The 20,954-nt window shown below is 44.4% G+C and overlaps 1 protein-coding gene across 1 annotated transcript in view; it reads left to right on the top strand.

Moving 5' to 3' along the window:
• Positions 1 to 19,489, top strand: part of MOB3B (MOB kinase activator 3B) — a 203,882-nt gene extending 184,393 nt beyond the window's left edge. Inside the window, 1 exon segment of the mRNA XM_032595612.1 lies at positions 18,025 to 19,489. Within this exon segment, the coding sequence (XP_032451503.1) occupies positions 18,025 to 18,054 (30 nt within the window). The 3' untranslated portion in view covers positions 18,055 to 19,489.
• Positions 19,490 to 20,954: the final 1,465 nt, after the last annotated feature.

Here is a 20,954-nt window from a genome sequence, read left to right as displayed (position 1 = left end):
GCTTGTTACCTCAGAGTGGTAGCAAACTCCTCCCCTTCCTAGCCAAGCTCCTTATATAAGACAGTCAAGCCTGTTGTGTCAGTAATCTGCCCTCCGTCACTCCAGAAACTTGCCCTTGAAGTAGTGCCCTGCAGCCCTGTGTGCTTGCCTTTGAAACAGAAGAAACAGCAAGTAGTATAATTCATGTTACAGACAGATCTCAAAAACATTGTGCTGAGCAAAAGAAAACAGACATAAAAAGTACATACTGTTTGATCCCATTTGTATCAAATTCTAAAGCAGTCTAAACTAAGCCACGGTGTCAGAAAGCAGGTTGGTGGTTGTCTGGCACCAAGGGTGTGGGTAGGGGCTTGACTGCAAAGGGGCAAGAGGGAGGTTTCAGAGGTGATAGAAATGTTCCATATCTTAATGTGGTGGTTACCTGGGAGCATATCCATATCAAAATTTATCAAACTGTACGTTTAAATAGAAGCACTTCAGAAGACCAGTCTACCTCGATACACTTTATTTTTAAAGTTTGCTTGGTGAATGCATTCAATTTATTTTTTAAACAACGTCAGGATTCACCAAACTGTGTTTTGACTGGTCTTTGTTGAAAACTTTTGTCTCCCTGCTGCCTGGGTGGTTAACAAGACAAACTGAAAGGAAAAGTAGCAACTTATCCCTAAGGGCCAATTAGAATATAGTTATAAGAACAGAAGTAATTCCTGTCACAGAGACAGTAGTTCTCCCTTCCCTCTGGCAACCAGTTAAGAATGGTTGTTTCCATAATTTGGCTATTGTTGAAAGCACTGCTATAAACATAGGGGTACATGTGCCCCTGTGCATCAGCACTCCTTTATCCCTTGGGTAAATTCCTAGCAGGCTATTGCTGGGTCGTAGGGTAGTTAATTCTTTGAGGAACCTCCACACTGTTTTCCAGAGCAGCTGCCCCAGTCTGCATTCCTGTAAACTGTTGTGCTGCATATCACCTGGGGAGGTTTCAGAAGGCTTTTCGGGTCTCAGTCTCTATCCCAGGCCTGTTAAATTAGAATCTCCAAGGGTGGGGCTCGAGCAAAGTAAAGCTCTCTAGATGGCTCTCATGTGCTCACCACGTGAGCCCCAGGGAGATGGAGTATGGTGCTTCTCAGACTTTTGCCATACAAGAACACCTGGGAGCTTGTGGAGGATATATACATGGGTTCTACTACTGGAAATTTTGATTCAGTAGTTCCGGAATAGGACTCATGAAATCTTCATCTTTAATAAAGCTTCCAAGTAATTTTGATGCAGGTGGGCCAGGCATCACACTTTGAAACTAATACCGTCAAGGAGCACCTGGGTAGCTCAGTCGGTTAAGCTTCGGACTTGGCTCAGGTCATGATCTAACGGTGTGTGAGTTCAAGCCCCGTGTGGGGCTCAAGCTTGACAGCTCAGAGCCTGAAACCTGCTTCAAATTCTGTGTCTCCCTCTCTCTCTGCCCTTGCCCTGCTCATGCTTTGTCTCTCTCACTCTCTCAATCATAAAAAAGAAAAAAATTTAAATAAATAAAAATAAGAAACTAATACCATCAATTCCCAAATTTCTGGGCAGAAATGGAATCCAACAAGATGCCTAGGCTGAAGAATGGCCCCCTCATCTTGATTTCTTAGATGGCACCCAAACCCACTACTTTTGTTTGCTTAAGTTCAGGCTCACGTTCCTCCACCCCATCCCTTCCCCCAGAATCACTCCATACCTACACTCCATACCCTGTCTAAACCATAATGGTGTTTTTGTCGCCCCCCCCACCACCAATGGCACCAGTCATCACCACACCCTAGAAGCCCATCCCTTCCAGACCTCACCATTTCAGCATAGCACCTCATGTGTTGAACCCCCATCACACAAGCCATAGTACCTCCAGGACCCTGTGCTCCAGGCATATGGCTAGGCTCTGGGGATATGGTGACAGGTCAGTCTTGGTCCTTAACTTGAGTGTTCCTACCTGTGGAGAGGTCTGAATGGTCTTAGTTTTCCCACGGGTAAAATGAGGGGGCATAGCCCAAATCAGTGATCCTTAGCAACAGGTTCTGTGACCATGCAGGGTGAAGCCAGAGCCGGGATCTGGGACCCTTCCTCCTCTTCAACTAGATTTGCTATATTTTTTCCTTAATGGCTTCTGTATAAGACTGCATTAGAAGAAATGGTTTCTACAACTAAAATAAGCTGTAAATCCACTGGATTAGGGGAGATTTCTATATACTTCCAGTTCTGGCACAGTGTAGATCCAGAATGAATAAAATGTCCCCTGGCTTTTTTTTTTTTACTTCATTTATTCATAATAGTATAATTATTTTGAAACAGGTTTATAGTAGAGATTTATGTTTATGTCTTATTAAAGTATTTCAGCATATAAGAACTTTAAGTGGCCGGTAATAACTATATACTTTTAAAATTTGATATGCTCAGCATCTGAGGATATAATAATAGGGAAATTTTTTAAATAAAGCTATGGGCCAAGTGCTGTGGGATATGTGTTTATGTATTTATCATTTATTTGTTTTTTTAATGTTTATTTATTTTTGAGAGACAGAGAGCTAGAGGGCTCTCTGTCAGGGAGGGGCAGAGAGAGGGAGACAAAGGATCTGAAGAGGGCTCTGCACTGACAGCAGAGAGCCTGATGTGGGGCTCGAATTCACAAGCTGTGAGTGAGATCATGACCTGAGCCGAAGTCAGACGCTTAACCGACTCAGCCACCCAGGTGCCCCTGTATTACCTTATATAATCTGCACACAATTCTGTGAGATAAATACTGTTTTTATCTCCATTTTAAAGAAGAGGAAAATCGGACAAGGTGTGAAGTCACTTGTTCCATGTCACATAGCCCTGTGGAGTCAGGAGTTCAACACATGCATTCTGACCCAGAAACCCAGACACGGCCTTCACTGAGGCAGAGTTTTGCTCAGAAGCACACTAACCCAAACGGTTTCTGATAATCTGCAGCAGCCAGGTGATTTCCTAAGGTTCTGACCCTTGGATAGAACATCATCTGGCTGTGAGGCCACGGTCAAGTCACGTCAACTCTCTGAGCACGTGGAATGTGCATTGTTTAATGATTCCAAGGAGATGACAGTGTGTAAGGAGCTGCCGCTGAGTGCTGGAGCAACTAAAACGAATGGCACCTGCCTCCAGGAGTGTAATGTCTATAGATCAGATGACCCAAACCCAAAGCCTACAGAGTCCAGGCAGGGAGCAAATGCGAATTAACAGACAGGCCATAAAAAGTAGGAAGCTCTGGGAGCAACCGCCATGCACCTCCAGCTCATGGTTTCATTGCGGGGGGAGTAGGGACCCAGAGTTTGCAAATCAGAAGAAATTGAAGCTCCAACATTTTAGGTGAACTCTTCAGAATTTTAAATGGTGGCAACTTATTAGAGCAGTTCTTGTATTTTATTTTGTTTTGTTTCATTTCATTTCATTTCATTTCATTTCATTTCATTTCATTTCATTTCATTTCGTTTCGTTTCATTGCACTCCATCCCACTCCATTCCATTCCATTCCATTCTCTTCCATTCCATTCATAACCCTAGAGGCCTAATAAATTCTTTCTAGGAGTGCACTTTACCTAGTAGCCATCATTTTGCCCTCCTGCCTTTTATAGAGCCTCTGGACAGGGCAGAGCAGGGTCTGACCTATTACAGTCTGGCAACACTTTCACACTTGCCTGCACTTAAGTGTTACATTTAGAGTTTTCTCATATCTTGGAAGCCCAGAACTTCCAAACCTATGAAGTGAGCATCGGTGTGTGTGTGTGTGTGTGTGTGTGTGTGTGTGTGTGTGTGTGTGTGTTGGGTGGTGTGCACGGTTTGGATGAAGCAGATAAGAGAGTGGCCATTTGATTGAGTTGGTGTCAGTTGCACACCATGCTGCTCTGTGCTCATCCCCGTTGCCGGTCTGCAGTGACTGTATTGCTGGAGGCACTGAGAGACACAGAGCACATCTGTTCCTTTGTCGTTGGCTTCACTTGACACGACCAGTGTCATCGCCAGTTGGCACTGAGATTGTTGACCCCGTCGCTGCCAGGCCCAGGGCCGCAAAGCAGCTGTTGTTATTGTATACATTCGCTCCAAACAGTGGAGCCTTCAGAAGCCCCGCCATGCACCATCTCTGCTCGGGGAAACTGGCAGAAAGTACCAGAGTCCTCACAGCACACACTCAAGGGATTTTATCTTATTAATCTTTGAAAAACATTGGCAAACGGACAGGAGTCAAATAAGATATTTGACCACATCCAACGTATGTTGGTTTTAATTTTATGGCCTGCTGATGGAAGAGGTAGATTTTTCATGAAGTTGGCACTCCTATCCATACCTAAATCCCACTTCTAATAGAAGGTTTCTATTGTGGTTTTCTCTTATTTGGAACTCTCTCCTTCTTTGACAGGGACAGCAGCCTTTGTGCGTGCTCTACCACAGAGGAATCTTGATAGGTACTTGCGCGTGTGGTTCTTTCCTCTGTCACTGGCATAAGATGTTAGAGTTGTGAGAGCTTCTCAGACAGTTACCCTTTATTTTGGTTTCTGTTGCTGCTGCAAGGGTGCTTGGCATTTTGTATCAATAGATCATTCTAAATGGAAAAATTCTGGTGAACATTTGTTTCCAATATGAACAGCAATAATAGAGGGCATTTAATTAGCTGGACACAAGTGTGCACTTGGGTACACAGGCACACACACACACACACACAGACACACACACAGACACACGCATTTTTTCTGAGAAAGCTTCAGATCTTTCAAAACCCCTTCTCTGTGGATTTTTTTCCATTTTGTTCCTGAAATTGCACATAAAAATCCTCTTCCTGGAAGCTTTTGAAATCCTTTTTCCAAAATTGATACCTATGGGGGTGTTTGTTATTGTTATTGTTTTGTTTTGTTTTTTTAAATTGTGGTAAAATACACATAGCATAAAACTTACCATCTGAACTGTTTTAAGTGTACAGTTTAGTAGCATTCAGTACACTCACATTGTTGTGCAATCCACACCACCATCCATCTTCAGAGCTCTTTTCATTTTGATACATGTGGGTTTTGTTTTGTTTTTTGTTTTGTTTTGTTTTGTTTTCACATACGAGCCAGGAGTCTAGGCTGTGCAAATGAGGCCAGGAAAGGGAACAAAAAAGCATGCAAAGAAAAAGCGTATCTGCTTCTATTTCTCTTTAACTGAGACCGAACAGCTACCCACCTTCAATACATTAGACAGTTTCCCTCCTGAGAGCAACGCAGTGTGGCCATGTAGGCACAGAATCGCCCCGATTGCTACAACGTCTAAAATTGCAGCTTCATACTAAAATATCAGCAGAACAAGTGAGGAAGGAGCCCTAACAAGTAAAACTTGCTTTTGCTCTCTGAAGCACATCCCCTTTAAGTAAAATCCATGTTGTTTTCATGGTTCATTAATTAGGAATCAGAGGCTAAGAAAAGAAAGGGGCTTGCCCCCTCCCAGACTCTGAAAGCTATACAAGTATGGTTCTAAGGGGCTGCAGGCACATGCAGAGTTTATTCTTGTTTTACGTGTGTTTTCTTCCTGATGTACCATCACTGCCCGCCCTCAGCAGGAGCAATATTGGACTGTTTGTGGCCAGGTCAACTTTACAAGCTTGGCAGCCTGAGGATCCATTTATGATCCCATGGGCTTTAAAACTGTAGTCACACTGGCCATGGTATCCTCAGGGTACAGCGAACTTTCTCTGAAAAGGTCCAGACACTCCCATGTTTTAGCTTGTGGCCCCTAAATGGTCTGTGTCACTGCTGCTCGACTCTGCCTTTCAGGTGGGAAAGCAGCCAGAGACAATGCATAAACAAATGGGCATGACTGTGTCCCAGGACCACTTTATTGATGGACATTGAAATTTGAACTTCATAGCATGTGTGTCATGGAATATTCTTCTTGTTTTGTTTCCAATGATTTGAAAGTGTAAAAATTATCTTTAGTTTATGGGCCATACAAAACAGGTGTGGACTGGATCTGGCCTGTGGGCTGTGGTTTCCAGTTCTCTGATATAAAGGAAAGATGTGATTCTGAGGCCCATTGACCCAAATGACAGATCTCGGGTCAAATTCTCGCTCTGCCAAGTATTAACCGCGTAACCGTGGGCAAGTCACCAACCTCTATAACTTTCAGCTTCTCTGTAGGGGAATCATAATGGCCACCCCATAGAGATGAGGGTCAGTGACAAAGTGGGCCACCAAGAGGGACACCAAGATCGGCCCCTAACCTAAACCTCTGAGGCTCCTGAGAACATGTTTCATTTCTGTAGTCTAACCCCGAGCAAGCAATCTTATTTTGTTAAAATGAAGATTCCGTTTGTTCCATGTCTATGTATTTCATTAACCTAACACTCTGTTCCTTCCAAAGGAACGGGACTGCTGAGAAGCTACTATCCTCCTAAATTATAGGCTCTCTGAGGAAGCAAATCTCCATGTGTTTTCATCAGACACACAATAGAGGTCTTATTAAGTGATGGCAGGCTCTGTCCTGTGGTGCAGTCAGCTCGGCTGAACAACTTCTATGAACTCTTTGTTTTCCTGGGGGAGGTAAATTCTTCCTCCGGGGACCCATGCCCTGAAAGTTCAGGGCACACCCAAAATGACAAGTCGTGTTTCTTCAGCGTTTCTTGAATGTCATTAAGAGTTGGGTCCATTAAGCTTCTCTAGGAATAAGAAAGTCTGTGCCTGCAGCTGCCTGGCCTAGACTGAGAACTGCTTCACCAGCCAGTGCCTCCCCTCCCCCACCCCCTCATGGAAAGGCCAAGTGACAGAAGCCAGAGAATTCCTTACCCTGCCCTCCCACATCCAGCCTTCAAAGAGCAGCAACCTGATAGGTGGCCACTGGGCCACTTTGAAACCTGCCACCTCTCTCTAGGGGAGTGAGTGCACTCAGCCACTCTTTGCTCGTCCCCAAACGAGGGGTCTGAGGAGCATGTGCCAGAAAGCAGTCCGGCTGTGCTGACACATGCAGGGTATGGGAGGGAGGGAGTCAGACACTTTAGAGCAGTGTGGAGCTCAAGGCTCCAGGCTGTGGAGGAGGGAGGCAGGCAGAGATGGGAAGGAGGAGGGAGGGACGGCTGCCAGCCAGAGAGGCCAAGACTGTGCCTCGTTGGGTTATAGGTCGCATCACTTTGAGCAGGAATCCGGTTGGGTGCATGCACTTTAATGGTCAGGAGCTAATAGTGCACCAGCGGGAAGGATGGCATGGGGAGGGCAGGGTAGCTCCATTGCAGAGTAGGTCGGAACATTACAATGCCTGGAGTGTCAGAACGGGCCCTGCAGGGCTTCGAGAGAAGATCTTGAGAAATGCAGTGATGGAACGTTGTGAATCACACTCTTGCTTTCATGATGCCTGGTAAGGCAGCCTGTCTCCATCTGGAGGGTGTCCATAACCCATCTCCTGTGGTTAAGTGAGAGAGTTTTCAAAAATGTGCAGCTCTGCCTTTATGAGAACCAGTGTAAATCAAGAGACTGAATATGTTTACATAAAGTGACTTATTTTTAATGCTTGCAGGATTGGGGAAAAGAAGAGCAGTTTGATTCTTGTATAATATGAATAAATATTCTCTGTGGGTGGCAGGTCTGTGTGTTTATCCATACATATGTATACATGTACTTGGGGGCGTACACATATGCACACACATTCACACACACACACACACACACACACACACACACACACACCCCTCTGTTGGGGAACGCCCTCCGTGTCAGTAATTGGGCTGCTGTTTAGGAACAGAATTAATCAAATAAATATTGTTCTTTCCTGTTTAGGGAGGTCTGGCCTGCCATGTTTCTATTTTTATTTCTTTTGGCTTATTTGCCACCCACATTCCTAAAAGAAAACAGAAAGAACGTTCTTAATTCCTGTGTGCTGGTTGGATCCCATGTATACTTTGAGCCGGGAGAAATCTTAATTCTGTAGTCTGGCTGCCCTGCCTGCCTTACAAGAATTCAGACTTTGGGCTGCTGACCGTGGGTTTCCCATGAATGATTCCACCAGCCACGTCCCTGCTCCCAAGACCAGTGCTGGCTGTGTGTGCCCGCTGACTCAGATAAATGCAGCTGAAGGAAGATCTATTCAGCACAAGGCCTTGGGACATGGTGGACTGGTTGGAAAGACAGGTTTTCAAGTTCCCACATTGTCTACCCTCACTAATAGCTGTGTTACTTTGACCAAGGTTCTTAACCTCAGTTCCCTCATCTGTAAAATGAGGATAACACCACTCCCTATAGAAGACGGCTGTAAGGACTGAATGAAATAACGAATGTCCAGCATTGAGCACAGCATCTGGCATAGAAAAAGTGCAGGAAGTGATAGGTTCTATTCTGTTAGGAACACAATAGACTTTTATTGATTCACAAAGGCTCTTAACACCGTTGCCCCAACTTGTCCACTCCATCTTTTGTGACCTGACACTACTTCATTCATTCATTCACTCATTCATTCATCAAGTTAGTTATAATGTATAAAGCCTTGTTCCAAAAATAATTTTAGGTGTCTGGTGTCAGTCTCCCACTGGAATGCTTTCTCTCAGGTCCCGTTAAAGAGACACAACTATGTAAAAAAGATAGTTTTAAGAAAACATTTAAGCCCAATGCCTGATCCTTGCACAAAGCACCTGCTCTCTATTCCCTGGTCAGTTTGCCCTCCTGAACAGAAGCTCCCTGCCTACAGGACCCTGGAGAGAAACTGCATCCTCCTGGCTTCAAAAGCCCTGAGGATGAAACAAGTCCCTGGAGCAGGAGAGGTCAGGGGGAGGGTGCCACAGAGATTCTGCAAGGTGGGCTCAAGGGCTGTGGTCCTGAGACATAGCAGCTTCTCTGGGGCCTGAGGGCAGGTGGAAGCTGCCCCCCCACCGCCCCTCGCCCGCTAACCCTGTTGTTTCCACTCTCAACTCTCCAGCTTTCCCACAGGGACTGGGCTGGAAAGTAGATGGGGCATTTTGTATTTGCTTGTTTGTTTTTCTTTCCGTCTTTTCTTGTTCTGGGGATTTCCCTGCAGCAGGCAGCCTCCTGGTTTTCCTGGGCTCCCCCTTGAAGAGAGACACTGCCCTCCAGAGCAGAATTGTTCTGTACCCCTGTCTGAGGGAGAGCTAGCTGCCAGGCTACATTCTTAGCAACCAGCTTTAGGGACACTGGGACCCTCCTTCTCTCTTTCCTTTCCTTGAGTCCTGGTCCCTTTCTCTGAATCACTCTGTGTCCCATGGAGGCAGCTTGTAACCCTCACAGACCTGTAAGCAGAGCATGAAAGGGTGAACAGGAGTGTTCTGGGCAGGAAAAGGGAATGGGCTCTCCAGGCAGAAGAAAGCACACAAAGATACAGAAGCAGACAGAAGCAAGGTGTGTGCAAGGCTGGAGAGAAGAACGGGGCATATCCTGAGATATCTGGATTTATCAGGTAGGAGATGGAGATGAGTGGAAGCAAGTTTTATGCCCCTGTGGATTTTCAAGGGCACCTTTCCAGCCAGCCCCGTTGATGATACCAGCAGGGATTAGAGCGCCTGCTTCTCTGGAATCATAAGGCAGCATGGGATCGCAGGAAATTCTGAGTCCTTCAAACTGGATGATTAGGAGACAACAGCTGATGTTGATTCTTACCATGTAATGCCTTATCACCATACATACCACTTTCCTCTTCTGAATCCACAGCCCCTAGGGCCACACCTGCCCATTCCTGGAATTCTTACTCATAGTGTCCTGGTGCCCAAGAAACTTCACTGAGTCCTTGTCCCTTGACCTCAGCCTGACCCACACAGTTTAGCTGACTTTGGTTCTCACTCTCCTCGCCCCTGGGACTTGCTTTTGCTACCAGTGGGTTAGATCTCGAGATAAAGAAATAAATAATCTGCTTGACCTCTAGTGTAGCAACATGACCTGAGAGAAATGGGTGTTGGCAGGAGCCGAGGACCCTGGAGAGGCAGGTGGACTGCAGTGGTTCTGGTGAAATCTTGGCATAGACACCAGCAGTATAGTCGTTTGGAATGGAGGAAGGAAGGGGGCAAGACCCATGACAGAAAGAATTTTCAAAATGGTTAACATTTTCAAAGCACCCACTTTTACGGGGAAAAACAGCCAATAACAAAAGAAACAAATGGATAATGTGGATACAACTTGGAGGTTTTCAAATGTCTAAAAAATGGAATTTGTAGGATGAAAGGCACCGCTGAAAGCTTTCTCTCTAACCCGGCCACCACCCCTAAAAGGCCCAACTCGCTGCTGGGAATGAAATTTCTCCCCGTTAGAGGGCTCTGGTGTCAGCCACACCCTCACCCTGGAGCCAGAAATGCTGCCCCTGTACTTCAGGCTGCAGTTCAAACCCACGTTCCCAAGTCTCTCTGAGGGGAGCCTGGGGGCTGATGAGAGGCAGGGCTGGCTCTGCTCTTGGGGGAGCCTGTGAGGGGAGGGTGCATCACTGCGGGGGGCTGAGGCCATGCTGCAGGTCGGTGGGCAAGGAGGCAATTTATAAAAAAGATCACCACACCTGATTGCTTTTCCTGGTGGACTCACCGTTTTTCTTTGGTGTTTTTCAGCAACCATCACCTTAACATACTGTCTTTTAAATGTGTCAGATGACGCTCCACTCCTGGAGAAGGTGAGGGCGTGTGTGTGCACACACACTCTGTTGACTGAGAAGCAATTTACTGCCCTCTTAGGGCCAAATCTAACAGTAGGTTGTCTATTCAAACTACCCCATTTTAAGCCACTGGGTTTTTAATGGTGGCTGATGGGGGGAGGGGCCGTTTATTTACATAAAGGTCATTTTCACAGTTTTCAGCCCTGTGTTCTCTCCTTAGCGTGCTTCCAGCCTTCTGCACCCACCTTCCTTTTATCTCTCTGTGCTCCCCTTCTTCCTCGGACACGTCTTCATTTCCAATATTTCTTTCTCCTTCTCCTCTTATTTCTCAGAATTAGCAGAGTTGGTGAAGTGAAAACAGTAGACTTCAGAATGCTGTTGTTTTGCCCTCGTATCCGAATATACTAGAAAACACTAGAAAAACCAAAGGCCCCACTGCTTTTCTCTTATTTCTCACGGCAGCGCAGTAATGGAGACAGTATGTTTGGTGTTTGTTGGCTTATTTTTGTTCTTGAGTCACACCAAACCCGGGTGCAAATCCTTATTCTTCCCCTTGCTTGCTCTGTGAACTTGAGCAAGTTACCTCCATTCTCTGAGCCTCTGTCTCCTCATCTGTATGTTAGAAAAAACAATGTGTACTCTACAGTTTTGAAAATAAGTCCATAAAATAAATATAAATGTCTCTACCAAAGTAGGTTCTCAACACATATTTCCCACCACCACTCGCTTTACAGGCCTGTAGACCTAATCATTGTTTTTCTTCATTGGATTTTAGTCTAATTAACACATATTTTTTCAGCACCTGATATGTGTCAGGCCTTGGGCACCAGGGTCCAAACAGACACAAGATATGGTTCATCTCCTCAGTGGCAACCCCGTGCAGGAACCAGGAAAGTAATAAACTATCACAGAACAATGTGAAGGGTGCTGTGGGCACTAAGGGAAACCAGAAGAGGAGCACCGAACACTTCTTGGGGACAGGGTGAGGGAGGAGGTGAGAGAAGGTGTCCCTGAAGAGGCCACCCTGATCAAGAGCCTTGAAGGATGTTGGAGTTGGGAGAAGGGTGTTGTGGAAGAAGAGGAACAAGGGAAAGCCTAGATTCAGGAAGAGTTGCTGTGAGTTCAAAAGGAGAGAAGGAGAGCTGAGGAGTGGCAGAGAGGTTGGGAGTCCAGATGAAAAAGAGCATTGAACACGAGGGTTGGGACTTACTAGCGTGAAAACCAGGGACAGCTGTTAGAGCGTAGGTTAGGGGAAGCCAATAACGTGGGAGAGACTTTACCTGAAGTGCACTGAGCTAACTCTAAGACATCCTCGTTTATACAGATTCCTTCTCTCAGATAAACACCAAGCACCCAGAGCCCGCAGCCAGGGGTGCTAACCCTGCTGCTAATTATCTGTGCCACCTCAGGCAAGTCTCCACTCTCCCACCCTCTGGGTTTTCAGTCTCTGAAGTGAAGGTCTGAGACAATACCCAAGAGTCCTCCTGGCTTTAACACTAGGCTGTGATTCTGTGATCATGCCACCATTTTGTAGAGCTTGTTGGTGGTGTGTTTTTTGTTTGTTTGTTTTGTTTTGTTTTTTAGTGTTTACTTATTTTGAGAGGGAAACAGTAAGAAAGAGAGTGCTAGCCGGAGAGGGGCAAAGAGAAAAGGAGAGAGAACCTCAAGCAGACTCTGCAGTGCTATCAGTATAGAACCATATTCCGGGCTCCATATCACAAACCTTGAGACCATGACCTGAGCCAAAATCAAGTTAGATACTTAACCAACTGATTCACTCAGGCATCCCTTAGAGCTTGTTTTAGGTTTTCTAATGCTAACTTAGTAAAATCACTATGTGAACATGACTGACACCCAGTAGATGTGAATATTTTCCCTTTATGTGAAAAATCGCTAAAATGTGTGATGGTAAGTACGGTAAGCAAAGAGTCAGTTGGGCTCTGCTAGTCACAGCTGGGTCAGCAATTATTTGTGTGGCCTCAATTAACTTATTTCACTTCTCTTTGCAACCATGTACTCTTTGCCCTCCACTGCCTTTCTAAAAATGGCTACCCTGGGAGATAAGAGTAAGTTTTGACTTTTAGAGTTCATGCAAGTTTGTTCTACAGATATCAAACACTTGTTCCAATGGCCAGGAAAGATCTCTATTTCAGTTTAAAAGTGTTTAGAACAGAAGAGCTTGAATTTCTTATGCAGAAGATATGCTGATTTCATCCACCACCCCCATTCCACACAAAAACTAGCCAAAAGTCATTTTAACTTTATTTCTAAAAGCAAATATGATTTCAATTTGGAGGTTTGGTCCACTTCTATTTTTGTTGTTGTTTTAAATTATTGGAGCTTATTTTCTTAGAAAAAAATTACATGTGTATTAAAAATATCTAAAAATCCAGAAGATATGCAAAGGGCAAATATCAGAAATAGAAAACATGCATCATTTCCTTCACCCAGAGATAAGCTTACTCATCATGTTGGACTCCTATTTTGTTTATACTTTTCCCCAAAATAATTATATCAAACCGTATATCAAAATATTTCTCATCATACATTAATATATAACAAAGTTTTAAGGGTCTTTTCAGACTCTGGCAAAAAATGAAATGATGAGTTCCAATGCTGGTAGAAAGTGACAGGTGTGTGCAAAGTGATGGGGAACCAAAGAAACCGAAGAAACTAAGGAATGCTTTCTGGGAGCTGACAGTTGAATCTTGAAGGATGTCAGTGTTTGCCAGGCACAAAAGAGCAGAAGGTATTTCTCAGATGGAAGAAAGAGCTAGAAAAACTACTAGAAACCTTGATAGATGGTGCCCTGTTGGAAATGGGAGGAGTTTGGGTTGCCTGGTGGGTGTGGTGTGTGACTGGGTGGGGGGTTCAACAGGAGGTGAACAGAGGGGGTGAGTCTGTTATAAACAGATTTGTTTGCCAAGCCATAGAGTATGGAATTTGTTCTGTTGACAGTGGGGAACCAGGGACTTTACAAAATCAAGTACTGCCTTACATTAAAGCAAATAATACTGAGTGAGCACAACCAAAACCCAGCTTTACTCTTTCTTCAAGGATGGATTTTTAAAAATCCAGGTGCTTAAAAACATCTTCCTATACAAGTCAAGTACAGTCTTCATGAAAATTTCTCAGGAAATTCTCATCACCTCTGCAGAAGCTTTTAAAGTACCTTTTGGAGTTCTTTAGTGGTCTGCCTTAATACACATTGCATATAGATGACTCCTACAATGGCAAATTCATTCCTAAAGAACAGTCTGGGCAAATGTTGTTTAGGCCACTCTCTGTGATAGCAGGGAATGTGTTTGGTTCTGCTAGATGACTTCAGGAGGGCTTTGATGGTGACTAAAGCTATGGAACCCAATATTTGGCTGGTTTTTGGTTAGGGGGGGGTGGTTTCCAGCAAGAAACAGTTGTTTCTTAACCAGCTCATTTGCTCCACCCAGTGGGGAAGTGCTAGAATACAGCTTTGAAGGGTGGATCTAACTGAGATAGATGTTCTTCCTCAGGGACGGATCTGGAAATTCCTGGTCTGTTATTTCAACCATTCTTTCCCTATAAAAATGTTAGGAGACATCCCCATAAACAGTTTTTCTCCTTCATTTTGTGGTCAAGAAAGCATTTGCAGTAAGGAAAGTCCTGGCTTTTCACAGACTAATGGCTTTAGATAAGTCCCATATCCTCTGTCAAAGTGTTCCCGTGTGTGTGTGTGTGTGTATGTGTGTGTGTGTGTAATTCTTCCATATTTCTAGTGTGTATGGCATTTTAGTGGCATAATTGTTTTTTATTATTTAGCCAGTGCGCCTGTAATTGGCATCAGTCCAGGTAATGAAAAAAATATCTTTGACATTTTGAAAATCCAAGAATGACTGCAACCATTTGCAATTAATATCTATCAATTAGTATATGTCAGTATCATCTGAATGCATCTTCATAAGGAATTCTCAGATGCTTTAAACCACAAATCACATGGTGTAGTGCAAAGAGCTGGCCTTTCCACTCAGGTAGACCTGAGTTTAAGTCCTACCCCTGCAAATTTCTGTGTGACTTTGAGAAGTTACTGTCTGTCTCTGAGCCTGTGTCAATGAGCATGGCAAATCTTATTTCACAGGGCTAGTGTAAGAGTTACGGGATGTAATGACTGCAGGGTCAGTGGGACGAGGGGATTGCTGACCTTTGTTTGATGGAAGGCTCTGCGCTTACTTGTTTGGCTTGAGTGAATCACTTCTGCTTGGAGGCCTGGATTCCTCATCTGTCAAATGGGCCAGAGTTCCTTCTCTTAGAGTTTTACAGATGCAATGACATAACACCTCCTCCATCCCCACCAAGCATCTGGCACCTCATAGGTGCTTAACAAATGCTAGTTCCTTTCTTTCCAAAAGTATTAACCCACTGCAGATAACTGCAGAATTAGTTATAAGGCCAAATTGTGTTCATCCCATGATCTCTCCCCCGCCACCTGTCTCTCTTGCTAGCTCAGATACTCACACAGGTGCACACTGTGCATTCCCACCTTATTTTTTCCATCTTTGTCATCAGAAGTTAACCAAAAGTCCAAGAACTTTTGGAGGCTTAACAAAGGAGCAGCAAATTCATTTTAAGATTGTTGTCATTTATTACCATTCCTCACACCAAGTACATGAGTCCTTATTTCAGCAGTTGTGCATTTTTCTGTGTCCCCATCCCACTGTCCCATCCTGGCCCGGCCCCTCTGCTCCAGCCACGGTACCACCAGACCATAGAGGTCATCACCTCGGCCACTCTTCCCACCCCCCTTCAGCTCTCCAGCCCCTTCTCCCTGCCTCACTCATCAGACTCCTTTAAATTGTGGGGTCCACCCACTGCACCTGAGCGAAGCCATGACTTCGGCTCAGGTCATGATCTCGCAGGTTGTGGGTTCGAGCCCTGCGTCGGGCTCTGTGCTGACAGCTCAGAGGCTGGAGCCTGCTTCAGATTCTGTGTCTCCCTCTCTCTCTGCCTCTCCCCCACTCACTCTCTGTCTCTCAAAAATAAATAAACATTAAAATAAATAAATAAATTTGAGGGCCCACCTAAATGGGTATATTATCAGAGAAGTTTCTTCAAGCCTCTTCTTGCCCTGACAGGAAGTGATTGTTGCTATGTGTGTATTTCTGAAGAGAAGGGAATTAATGTATATTGTGTCTGGTCATATCTTAATACTTTTACCCTTCCCAGTCACCTTGTCAGGTAGGTATCACTGTTCCATTTTATAGCTGAGGAGACTGAGGGCCCATCCATTGCTTCATTAAACAAATACGTATTGAATATCAGTTGCCACCACAGGGAATAGAACAGACACAGCCCCTTCCTTTGTGGATCTTCCAGGATCTGACAGGGGATGAATCCAAGAGGCAGGAAGGAAACAAATGATAGACTATTCCAGTTGTGAAGAAGGGTGCCATGAAAGGCAGAGAAGGGGGAAATGCCCTATCTCAGAGCTTAGGGAGGGTGTCCCTAAAGAAAAGGTATTTCTGCTAAGACCAAAAGACTCAGGGAGATCACACAGGTAGATAGTAAGGACAGAAGTGAGCTCTAATGTGGGTTGAATTTGGTGCTACCATACCTCATGGCCTTTCCTCCTCTAAATATTTGCATTCATGTCATTGTATTTTAGCTTGTGATCTATATTTCTTTCTCTCTCATAGATCATAGCTCCTTGCGAACAACAACCTCATCTCCCAGGCACGTGGTACATAACACAAGTCATGAGCATAAGGAATTGGTCATTTAGTGTTTTAATACATGTATCTGTATGTGATTGCTTGTCTTTAATAATATTACAAGGATGAAAAAGTACCTAGAATATGGCATGTATATCCTGTCATTTCTTTAACCAACACATTGGTGTGGTTTTCTAATAGAATCTCTAAGCCCCTGGGCACTCCTGGTCCCAAACTCCTTTTACTCAGATGTTTTCTGTTTTATAAGCTGGGGTGATCCAGGGTCAGCACGTGAGAGAGGTAGCAGCTGGCATCAGCTGTGCAATAGGTGGAACTTGAAAGCAGCTCATTCATTTACATAAAGTGGTGTAAAATGTGTCCTCCCAAATGCTGCAGGGCATAAGGTTCATTACCAGCCTGTCCAGGCCATTCTTGGAGATGAAAGTGAAGTGACTGCCCTGTGCCAGGCACGGTGTTAGGGCAGGGGATACAAGATGAATGGGCGTTGGTGATTCCGTGAATGTTTCTTTTCTTGACACACAGTGGCTCACAGTGGAGTAGGGCCCACAGAATGCCCATAGCACATGCATACACACTGATGTGCAGACCAGCTCATTGCATGCAAGACTCCAGGCTGGCACAGGTGAAGGAGTGGTTAATGCCACAGAGGCTGGGGCAGAAGTCTCAGAAGGTCTCCCAGGCATCTTGAAACTCATCATGCCTGAGTTGGGAAAATGAGTGGCAGTTAGCGAGGTAAAGAGGGCAGGCTGTGGTAGGAGCAGGGCACAGGCAAGGGTCTCCCCGATGCAGAGGCGAGATGCAGCGGCCCGGAGACAGAGAGCAGATGGCACATTAGGGATGTGCAAATGCTCACAAGAACCAGCAGGTGATGGAGATGAGTGAAAGGCCAGGTGGTTGCATGTCAGACACATTGGTATATTCTTCATGCCTGTTAAAAAAAAATCCTCCCTCCCACTTTTCTTCCTTCGCTTATACCCTCTTATGCTATCCTTCATTTTTCCATCTTTGACTGAAACTTAGGTAAAAAGAAATTGTTCTCTCCTATTAGAAAAGTAGCAGCCTAAATCCAATGATCAAATCAATCAGGAATGATACTTGGCTCCTCCTGGGGAGACAACTGGGAGTGGTGGGGACTGGGGCCAACTGGAGACCATATTCTCCATCTGAGGAGGACAGCCCTTCTTCAACCTCAACTGTCCAGTGGCTTCAGATATTGCATTTTTAAAAAAATAGTGAGCTACCTAGAGTTTTGGCAAGTTAGCCCATATATATATATATATATATATATATATATATATATATATATATATATATTGCTTTGATTAAAAATAGGACAGGGGCGCCTGGATGGCTCAGTCGGTTGAGCTCAGGTCATGATCTCACAGCTCATGACTTTGGGCCCCACATCAGGCTCTGTGCTGACAGCTCAGAGCCTGGAGCCTCCTTCGGATTCTGTGTCTCCCTCTCTCTCTGCCCCTAACCCACTTGCATTCTGTCTTTCTCTCAAAAAATAAATAAACATTAAAAAAAATTAAAAAAAAAAACAAAGACAAAAAACAAAACCCAAACCTGCAGACCAAATGGAACACATTCACATGCTGAGCCTTGTCCATGGGCCATGTTTGCAATTTCTTGTTTAAAGACTCCAGAGATTGTGAGGGCTTTCTTTTTAGAATCCTTCAACATGTCACTGCTTCTAGTCACTCCTAACCATCCTTCTCTCCCTGCTTTCCAGAAAGAGATGACGAGCAGGATGTGTCACTAACGCCCCATCTCCCCTTTGGAAGACTGAGGAAAGCTCTTCCCTCCTGGAGCCCTGCACCAGCAGGAGGGAGACCTCCCCTGGCCGAACAGGCACCTGCTTCCAGGAGCAGGCAAGGTGGAGACGAGCAGTGATTCCTGAGAGACGTTCCCCACTCACCCCGTGTGCTCTTAACCCTCTGAGTGCTGCTAGCCACGACCTGTGGACCTGTCTGACCACAGTGTGCAGGAAGGACTGCCCCCTCTCCCTTCTGGCTCTCAAGTGCCCCGAGGAAGCCTCTGCACTTACGTGCGCGTCGCAGTCTGCCTGTGACCTGCCGCCTAAGCTTTACTGGAATTCAGGTTTTGAGACTGAGACACTTACTTGTACTTCCCCACTCCTGTCTTGTCAACTGGCCGACTTTTCTGTACCGTGTCTTCTAAATCCCGGGTGAATTTTGGAACTCTGGATGAGCAGCAAGTTTGTCTATAATAAGTCTTCCTTTCAGGTCTTTGAAAGCTTCCACCCTGATCTGATTCTGTGGTTTAACTTCATGCAGGACCATGGAGCCTTGAAGACGTCTGTGACCCCCACCCTTCAGCCTCAGCAAGAATTCCCTACTCGGCAGTTTTATCAGGGACCACCCATGACCCCAGACAAACCTTAACTATGGGGAAGAGTCTGGCTCTTAGGATAAAGCTGACGGGTTACCAGTTAACTCTGAATAGAATGTGTTTTTTTTTTATAGCCACACCATTCCTTGTCTCTTCTATTCAAATTTTTTTCCTGTTTCCAAGAAGAGAGGAATAAAAGGAAGTTATAAATGACCAAGAATGATCAGCAAAAGCTCTGAGCCAGATTAGTGCAGTGTTTGTTCTTGAGCAAAGGGTAGGGAGTTCTTGCTGTCTGTACATAATACTGAAGTTTCGGTGGAAAAAAACAAAACAAAATAAAACAAGTGCCATTGGCTATTTGGTACACATAGCTCAAACACCCAGCTCATTGGTTTGTTGCCTTCCCAGCTGGCCCTCTGAGCTCCTACATCCAGCCCGTGTTTTCTTTCTCTTCCTCTGCAGTCCCCCTCCTCGGCCGTATTATATTATGGCAAGAATTAATTTCTGCCCCTATTATTGTGCCACAGTTGCCAAGGCAACAGTGTAACTGGAGCTAACTTCCTTCTTCCATTCCTTCCCAGTTTTCCTATTCCAGTAAACAGAATAACGCATTCTGTGCTACGTCCTGCCTTTTGAAACCCAAGTGAGTCTTAGCTGAAGAAATGTTGCCTTCTCTTCTTCATTCATGAAACTGGTGGTAGTCCTGAGAGCCTGTGATTGGAGGGTGATAATAATCCGGCGATCATTGGAATCTAACAAAATAGCAGTTGGTGGAGGGAAGTAGATAAGAATGTATTAGTATATTTTAATGTAACACCAATTAAAGAATAACTAAAAAACTCTGATTTCGTTTCATTGGATGTAATGTGTTAAAGCCGTTCGTGGCTGCCACGGGAGCCTAGAGAGCATGAAATCTTTCTTTGTCCAGAGAAAGGGCTGACTGTCTGGACCCTGTGGCATTCTGCCCTCACCCAGCAAACTGACCTTTGCTTCCGATCTTGTCAGAGTTATCTCATGGAATCCAAATGCTGCTACCTCTTTCCATATTGTTGTGCTCTGGTCAACAACAAACAGATCCCCTCCCCTTTTTTTGGCTTCCTAAGTAATTCTGAGAAGACAAGATCGGCAAAGATTCTTCTGGGCATCATTTTTGGCTGAAAGAATATGACTGTCCTAAGGATCCAGAGAACAGAGAAATAAGAACCCCCATTCCCAACCTATGCAATACACTGTAAAGTACTTCATGGGAATGTTCTGGCAGAGAGACAAGAGAAATGACAGCGAAGCCCATGCCCTAGGAGGAACCCCGAAGGTCTGCCATCATGGAAAACCACAGGATTTTTGCATTAAGAAGTTGACTATGTTCCTGCATTTCAGCAACGCCTAATCAAACATGATACTGGACTCTGAAGACATTTATTATTAATTCTTTTTAAGGCTACTTCCTATTAACTGTGTGTGCGTATGAAATTTCCATTCCATTTTTAAAAAGTATTTTTTAAACTTCTTGGCACAATTTCCTCCTGGTTATGTTTCTAATTGCATTAATCAACTCCTCTAGGATAAGTTCTGGCAAACCACTCCTATTTTTTAATTACTGAGTATTCCTTACTCCTGCAGAACTTTGGCCAATTCTAAAGAAAATTATCACAAGCAGCTTTTATCTCGTTGACCTGACTACATCCTAAGTACATCTTATTGCAACCAGGGGATCTGAGCCTCACATTCTGCTTCTGCCTCCTAACTTGATGGGCTCTCTTTCATTCACACCATTTTTTTTTAGTTGGATACATGTATCCACTACCTTTTTTTATTTTGAGAAATTTTAAAGTGGAAATTTCCAAGAGTCAAGATTACAGTGAATATCCACACACCCCCTTCATGTATGTGCATCAGTTGTTAACATTCTTTAATTGTTGACACTTTCCATACATTTTCTTTCTTTCTCTGTAAATACACATTCTGATTGCCGAACCATTTCAAAATATGTTGCAGACATCATAAAACTTTAAATGCTTTATCATTTGTCCCCAAAATGTTTATAGCTTCTTTTGTTTATTTATCCAGGATCCACTTACAAATCACATGTGGCATTTGTTGTCGTTCTCTTTCGTTAGTGGGTTAGAGTTCTTGTCTTACGTGTGTGTGTGTGTGTGTGTGTGTGTGTGTGTGTGGTATGGTGGTGGTGGTTGTGGTGTGTGTGTGTCATGACACATTTTTTTGTAGAATGTTCCACAATCTGGAATTTTTTTTCTGATTATTTCCTCTTATTAGACTCAGTTAAACATTTTTTATTTTAGCAAGAACATT

This window comes from Lynx canadensis, chromosome D4, assembly GCF_007474595.2.
Source record: "Lynx canadensis isolate LIC74 chromosome D4, mLynCan4.pri.v2, whole genome shotgun sequence".
In the NCBI taxonomy this organism is placed as follows: Eukaryota; Metazoa; Chordata; class Mammalia; order Carnivora; family Felidae; genus Lynx; species Lynx canadensis.
The sequence above is the reverse complement of the archived record's forward strand: the minus strand, read 5'-3'. Positions and strand labels throughout refer to the sequence as shown.